Source organism: Pecten maximus, chromosome 9 (genome assembly GCF_902652985.1).
Source record: "Pecten maximus chromosome 9, xPecMax1.1, whole genome shotgun sequence".
Lineage (NCBI taxonomy): Eukaryota > Metazoa > Mollusca > Bivalvia > Pectinida > Pectinidae > Pecten > Pecten maximus.
The window spans coordinates 15,537,504-15,545,933 of NC_047023.1; the positions used below are offsets into that span (position 1 = coordinate 15,537,504).

The 8,430-nt window shown below is 33.5% G+C and overlaps 1 protein-coding gene across 1 annotated transcript; it reads right to left on the minus strand.

Moving 5' to 3' along the window:
* Positions 1 to 562: 562 nt before the first annotated feature.
* Positions 563 to 7,385, minus strand: LOC117333899 (arrestin domain-containing protein 17-like). The gene is made up of 6 exons (XM_033893317.1): positions 7,139 to 7,385; positions 4,549 to 4,671; positions 3,088 to 3,314; positions 2,156 to 2,338; positions 1,128 to 1,313; positions 563 to 742 (listed from the first exon to the last, which is right to left on the minus strand). The coding sequence occupies exons 1-6, from the start codon at positions 7,383 to 7,385 to the stop codon at positions 563 to 565; spliced, it is 1,146 nt and encodes a 381-aa protein (XP_033749208.1).
* Positions 7,386 to 8,430: the final 1,045 nt, after the last annotated feature.

Here is an 8,430-nt window from a genome sequence, read left to right on the forward strand (position 1 = left end):
GTGTCTATGAAGCAACATAGAATGCCAACAAAATAACGAAGACATAATTCTAACTCAAAATCGAATAAACGTGGGCAAAATATAAACACACATATATATATTTGTATGACGACACAAGGAAGAAACAAACTACAAAGGGAATAAATCCAGATGCTCTTGAAAAAGTAAGTCTTCTGCTTCATCGATGACACTCACCATACAAATGTAGGTGAAATCTGGATTAAGTCAAAAAATGTTCTGATACTATCTTCAATATAACTAGCTTCGTAAGAAAACATTAACAAGTCAGCCAACAGACGGTCTTAATAGTTACGGACTAATCTAACTCACATCCTATTATAGCATACTTGGCCAGTGTTAATATCCTACCCAATATAAATATCCACACCTACCGTGAACTAGGTCTAGAACATAGTACAGTGTCATTATAAGGTATGTATCTAAAGCTTAGTTTAACTATAGAGGTGATATATGTACTCGTGTGTCTGTTACACCATCTTTTGATATACTTTCTGTTTCAAATTGCTGTCGACTTCAGGTGAAACTATCACTAACATAATCTCTAAACCTCAAGTTCAATCAATTTTACGTCTGTCTCTTTCCCCTTGTCTCCTTCATCTGTTCCCTCCCCGTTTTCATCCTTCTCTTCATCAGGAGGTTTAGCAGATATGTGACCGACTGGTATAACGACATTGAACAGTGTATGCTTCGATGGGAATGACCATGCCATTTCTGTTTCAATCTGAATAAAGAAAATTAAAGACATCACACCTACACCCGATTCCAGCATTAACATATGGATATGTATATAGAAGTTCATTCATAAAGCAATAGTCAAATTATGCCTTTGAGCTACATCAGCAATGACAATGCATGTACAGTAGTGGACTACCTACGACAATCGTACAGCAGGTGATATATGCCATGTATGTATACAGTTAACTTTTGTTACAGTGTAATATTGCATTAGTTCACAATTTCGCAAATGTTTAAATTCGGTCTTACACACAATTTGATTGTGCTAAAATGAATATATTTTCAGACCCGGCAATCCGATCAGCAGGTCAAATTTTTAGATATGTTTTAATACAAACATAAGCTGAATTAAAAGCCGAATTCTTCTTTACCTTCAGAATGTATTTCACTTCTATATATTTACAGTTGAGAAGTGCTGGAGGCATGTGACTTGGAATTTTCAGTTGAGCGTCCTCCCAAAAATCGATCTGGCCTGCTTTTGTCGGTCCATGCTTTACGAATGCCAAGACGGTCTTTTTGCACTTCTGAGTCCAGTTGTCTTTTATGTATGTAATTTTCTGTTAAGAATTTGAAAGTACATTTAAGTAATGTCTATCCAACAAAAGATACATCTGTTTAGGATGTATATCGGGTTCCTGTAATACACTTGTGACGTCATTATTTCATCATTTTTATTCCAGCTATACAGTATTACCTAGACACATTTTAAAATGTAGCGTGATAATGTTACTTAGAAAATATGACTTTCATATAAGTCAATGGGATTGAACTGAATCTATTCTAGATAGTATCATCATCATTTATTAGAGTAATCCGACACTGATTTAATGAGCATATAACAAATATCGGTCGTTCTATTTTGATGCAAATATACTAAAAAGAAAGAAAAAGGCAACGCATAAAATTTTTTCTGCAGAATACCCCAGCATGTCATGAAAGACTGAAACACTTGACCAGGTAATAAAGCATGGATTGTCTCCTTTCTCGAAAACATATCCTAAATCAACCAAGAGTGACGAAGTCATTGCCTGACTTTGTGAGTTTCTTTGGTCAAAATCACGTAACCTGATTAAGCTATGCGATTTTTTTCATCCAATCATTTCACTGAAGTCTTTAAGTGAAGCCTCATTAATTTTCCACGTGTACGTTTAGAGGGTTTGAACGATGATTTACTTTACAAATCCTTACGCCTTTCTTCCCACGGGTTTGGTAGATGTTGATGTCGTTCAAAATACCACATATAATGTGTATTTGGTTTGATGTTTTCTGATTTGCAGTGTTTATCTTCTAAATTACTGTGGTATTTATTATCTTATGATGACAATATGTACAAATGTACCATCTATTTTTATAATTCATTCTATTCACAGTGTTATAGATAACCTCTGAAGATATTTACCAGAGTCAGTGAACACTTGGTGAACTTCATCTGTTTTTTGGAGTGATTTGTGATCATACCCGTCACTGTAACATACTCCCCGGGTATGTAGGCCCTTCTGTCGATCTGTAGTCTCCCCATCACTTTTCCGGAAGAGCAGCAACACGCTACCACATCTTGATGTTCTATGAACCGCAGCGGAACCTACAGAATAAATCATCAACATCTGAACGTTCTCTACAAAACAATGTGTCTATGATAGTTATACAGCATGATTCATTGTTCCCCGTTCCAGCACTTCACTCTATTTGAAAACGAGGACTGCAGCATGATCGAAACATATTTTCAGCTCAATTACCTATCGCACAAATACATATCGCGTATATATTTTTTTATAATTAATCTTATATTTTGAAATCATATTGTACAATTATTTACATGTATGACACACAGAGACAATAGTATGTTAAGATATTCTTACTTCTGAATTTTCCTTCACACACACATATATATATATATCATTGTTTACACCCATTTATCCTCACATACACAATTTTAAACTAACTTAATATTAGCGTATTTAAAACATATTTATCTGCATGATCGACATCTAGGCTGTGTAATCTTCCAGATCGTCAATGACCGATATATATGTTGGTACTTAGATTGAAGGGAGCTTATATTTATCTTGCAAATCAAGGTTGTCGATTACAACTGTCGTACTAAGCACCATATAGGTAAAATTCATCCAATCAGTTTGTCTCTGATCAAATAACAATAATTACCAATACATACTCTAAAAGCAATGTATATAAAATGAACTAAATGGAGATTCATTGAATCAAGTGAATAATGACTGCGAATATGTATTAATAAGTATTAGCATGTAGCATCACATGACAAGAATTATTTACTGAATGTGGATATAAAACTATAGTATTACAGATGCCTACCATATTCTGAGGATCCTTGCTTAAATCTAAGGGGGCGACGATTTTAATCCTCTGTAGGTGAAAAATGATAGGCTTTTCGTCTATGATACCTCTAACCGATAAATAATAACGAATAAAGCCCCTGTTGCTTTCAAACGACGGCATGACGTCATCAGGAATGGTGAATTTGGCGGGTAAGGTGTAAAAGCCGATTCCATATGACACTGATCCATCTTGCGAAGGTTTGGCTGAAATGTTTAAAAATAACATACACAAGTTCCATTAATCACACTTCCAAAATTTGTGGTTTGAAAAATTCTTTAGAGCTAAATCTCAATCTGGTACTTTTATTCTTTTCTACCAACTCTACACTCCTATATGTGTCCATTTTCACGTAATTAGGTCAATTCCTACGACTGCTCCCGTATGATTTAAACTAATTATATGTAAAAGGAATACGAGGATTCGTTAAGCATAAAAAGAGCGTAAATGCCTAGATTGCTGGCGGGGAGTTTGATTTTGAGATGTCTTAGTTGGATAGTACAGTGTTGTAAGGGAGGATTTGTATCCATATCGGCGAGAGTGATGGTGCGTGCTGCTCATGTGAACTGTTACAACTACCATGGTAATTCTGAAAACAGAATTCCGAAAACTAAGAATACGTTGCAGCGGGGAGATTTCACTGTAAACCTGATGGCAGCGGTGAGATTTTATTGAGCAATATATGTTTTCTTTATAATATTTCTAATATGTCTGGTGTACAGTTTATGAGATACCCTATCTATTTTATAAGATAAGATAACTACAAGAAATTTTATATTATTTTCTTTAACATATATATCATATTTATTAGATAAGAAATCTTATTAAGTTATTAAATAAGTTACATATGTATCTTATCTAATTAGGATAAGTACTGGTCAACACTTCTCTATGAAGAAATTACAACTTGGCTTGCCATATATTGAGCTCATTTGTTCTTATTCCACGACTAACCTTTCCCCATAAACATTCGACGGAGAATATCATGAGAAACAGGCCATGATGTATTACACCGATGGTGAAATCATGAGGATAATTGATTCCATGTCGATAATACCTTTGGAGCATGGTTGCACGAATCGTCCTCAGATCCTGGACATATCCAGTTATTTGTGCTTATACGGTTTCTAGAGCACTTCTTCCTCTCTGTTTTATATACTTCTCAGTTACAAATACTGCTCGTGTATAGGTAATAGATTTATATCCTTCGCATAGACTTCAGCATATTTTACAAGACAACTCTGGATTGATTGTAACAACAAGATAGAGAAATAAAAATAAAAATAATGGGATAGAATCGCAATGACGACGTGAGAGTAGTGGTGTTAATCAATAATCAAAATAAAGAATAATCACAGTGTCATTAGTTGCAGGAACATACAATAAGTAAATAGACTATTTGTAGGGGGAAAATGCAATATGCTGTCTGATTTGACTTACAACTTTTGATTTCTTCCTCCAAATTTACGATGTCTTTGTGGACTCCATATGTTAATTTCTTCTTTGGCCCGACCGTATCTGTCCATTTTGTCTTTATATAGCCTCGCAGATGTACCTTGAAATCTGAGGTGTAAATACACACATGTACATTTTATTACAATCTGATTCAGAGTCTGATCAGGGAAGCTAATGAAAGTTTCTTTTGAGATGATTCTATTTCATGAATAAGAGAGAGTTCTTGTGTTCTTGATTTTTGATATTCGTGGGTATTGCCATTCCGCCCCCCCCCCCCCCCCCCCCCCCCCCCCCCCCCCCCACATACAAACTGTACCACCTAACTTTGTAAGTTTCGCGAATTTGTTATTTCGTATTTCACATTCTCACACCTTTCACATCATAATTTTTTTAAAACTTAACTACTACACTTTTATCACCGTTCACCATTATAGGTGTAGTGGATTGTTTAAAACCTAACTACAATTATCTCACCTTTTACTTCTCGTATTATAGGTGTAGTGGATTGTTTAAAACTAAACCATAACTATTTTACCTTCTCACACCTTTCACATAATATTTTTTTTAATCTATTTAACACTTAACTACTACACTTTTATCACCTTTCACCATTATAGGTGTAGTGGATTATTAAAACCTAACTACAATTATCTCACCTTTTACTACTCGTATTTTAGGTGTAGTGGATTGTTTAAAACTAAACCATAACTATTTTACCTTTCATAACACTGCAATTTTCTTCCCTTCTTCGTCATATAAGTTAAGTGAAATGTGGCATTGTATATTGCATTTTCTCATTTTTCATCACTGCAGATTAAGTAGTAGTGTAACATTGTAAACTATAGCTTTACAGTGCTTCTCTCATCTGTTACCATAGAGGTTTGGACAACTGGAGTTTTTTCTCTTAACTTTTATCACTATTGGTTTGTTTAGTTGTAATATACACATTGCAATCAATTAACTTTTATTACAATACATTTTGTATCATATAATTATATAGGTTTTGTGAGTTGTAGTTTACCCTTCACATTCAATTAACTGTTATCACTATAGGTTTTGTGAGTTGTAGTTTACACTTCACATTCAATAAACTGTTATCACTATAGGTTTTGTGAGTTGTAGTTTACACTTCACATTCAATAAACTGTTATCACTATAGGTTTTGTGAGTTGTAGTTTACCCTTCACATTCAATAAACTGATATCACTATAGGTTTTGTGAGTTGTAGTTTACACTTCACATTCAATAAACTGATATCACTATAGGTTTTGTGAGTTGTAGTTTACCCTTCACATTTATTCCACTGATATCACTATAGGTTTTGTGAGTTGTAGTTTACACTTCACATTCAATAAACTGATATCACTATAGGTTTTGTGAGTTGTAGTTTACCCTTCACATTCAATAAACTGTTATCACTATAGGTTTTGTGAGTTGTAGTTTACACTTCACATTCAATAAACTATTATCACTTATGTTTTGTGAGTTGTAGTTTACACTTCACATTCAATAAACTATTATCACTTATGTTTTGTGAGTTGTAGTTTACCCTTCACATTCAATAAACTGTTATCACTATAGGTTTTGTGAGTTGTAGTTTACACTTCACATTTATTCCACTGATATCACTATAGGTTTTGTGAGTTGTAGTTTACACTTCACATTCAATAAACTGTTATCACTATAGGTTTTGTGAGTAGTAGTTTACACTTCACATTCAATAAACTGTTATCACTATAGGTTTTGTGAGTTGTAGTTTACCCTTCACATTCAATTAACTATTATCACTATAGGTTTTGTGAGTTGTAGTTTACACTTCACATTCAATTAACTGTTATCACTATAGGTTTTGTGAGTTGTAGTTTACACTTCCCATTCAATTAACTATTATCACTATAGGTTTTGTGAGTTGTAGTTTACACTTCACATTCAATAAACTGATATCACTTATGTTTTGTGAGTTGTAGTTTACACTTCACATTCAATAAACTGATATCACTATAGGTTTTGTGAGTTGTAGTTTACACTTCACATTCAATAAACTGATATCACTATAGGTTTTGTGAGTTGTAGTTTACCCTTCACATTCAATTAACTGTTATCACTATAGGTTTTGTGAGTTGTAGTTTACACTTCACATTCAATTAACTGTTATCACTATAGGTTTTGTGAGTAGTAGTTTACACTTCACATTCAATCAACTGTTATCACTATAGGTTTTGTGAGTTGTAGTTTACACTTCACATTCAATTAACTGTTATCACTATAGGTTTTGTGAGTTGTAGTTTACACTTCACATTCAATCAACTGTTATCACTATAGGTTTTGTGAGTTGTAGTTTACACTTCACATTCAATTAACTGTTATCACTATAAGTTTTGTGAGTAGTATTTTACACTTCACATTCAATAAACTGTTATCACTATATGTTTTGTGAGTTGTAGTTTACACTTCACATTCAATAAACTATTATCACTATAGGTTTTGTGAGTTGTAGTTTACACTTAACTTCACATATTGCAGTACTGTTATATGGTTAAGGGTCGTAGTTTTACATTTATCTACATTCACCTACCTTTCACCGATATGCCTTTTGTAAGCTCTAGTTTCATAAAACACTTCACTAAGTCTCCGGCATGGAACGTGCACTCTTCCCGCATGGTAGTCAGTTCTAACGTCAAACTACCTTCCCGTATCAATGACTTAGCTACGTTTGGTTTGTCTTCCTCTTTTTCATCCTCGTTTTTTACCTTTTCTTCTTTCTTTTTCTTTGGAGTTTCATTTGTTTCTTGTTTCTTTACCTTTGGTTTGTTATTCTTCATTTTAAGATAAAAACAACCTGAGTTATATATAATACACAGAAGTTAATACACACAAGTTATATGTGTGTAGTGGTACCGACGCTACTGATAAACACGTGTTTAATGGGTCAATACACACATTTACAGTACCTTGTGATATTGAACAGTATTTTTGTGCTCAATAGTTTGATCATGTTTTGAACAAACCAGGTGCATGAATATAAGCATGTACATTTTGTATACATATTTGGAAGTTTGACTTTTCAAGTCTGAATATTGGTTTTCTTGCTACTCAAAGTAATTAGATGTTTTTCTCCTATCGAATAACTACTTGGACCACTTATTCCCTCGCATCTCATTTCTACTCCGTTACGTTAAGATTACCGATTTTCCCACTTAATTCCCATCTTATCTTATCTCCACTTTCCTTGATGTTTACATATAATGGTACATCCTCGCCTGTTCTGTGCAATTTTTATTTGGTTTCATTGTCTGCGGTCTCTCTGTCCAAATTTCCACAGTTGATGTTTTTGTCATTCTCACCATTACTTGTTATATCTATCATTTGATCTTAAAGTCTAGAAAACTTCTATTTCTGTTTACCTATCCTTTCATATTTGTATCTAAGAGAACTTTACTGCTGGGTTTCCTTTCCTTAATTTTAGTGCCTGTTTGATATCTCCTTTGGTTTAAGTGTTTTTGCTGGTTTCAATTCCTTCCTCTCGTCGATTTTCTTTTAAGAATTTCTGCATTTCGGCATCTCCAACGGTGAAGTTCTGAAGAGACGTACACCGTTTTAATGCCGTTCTGTCATTCAGTATAGAATAGAGGTTTTTATCCTTTGGTATGCCTTTACAATCCTTTCCGACAGTTATTAAAATTCACTTATACTATAAATACTGCAATGTTAAAGATTACACTGGATTGTATAATATATTATTATCAAGTTGATTTGATATTCTCTTCCACGCACACGTAAAAATCTTTATTTGCAATGTTTTAATGAAACCCTAATAGATAAAATTTGATTATAATGGACTTAATACTCTTTTAAATGTAAACATCC

Bases quoted from the DNA above. Each gene is read 5' to 3' on its own strand.
- LOC117333899 (XM_033893317.1), bottom strand. From the start codon at position 7,385: ATGAAGAATAACAAACCAAAGGTAAAGAAACAAGAAACAAATGAAACT. The intron at 2,339-3,087 runs GTAGGCATCTGT...TTTATTCTGTAG, and splicing joins GCAAGGATCCTCAGAATATG to GTTCCGCTGCGGTTCATAGA. The intron at 1,314-2,155 runs GTAAATATCTTC...AATTCTTAACAG, and splicing joins CCAAGTGTTCACTGACTCTG to AAAATTACATACATAAAAGA.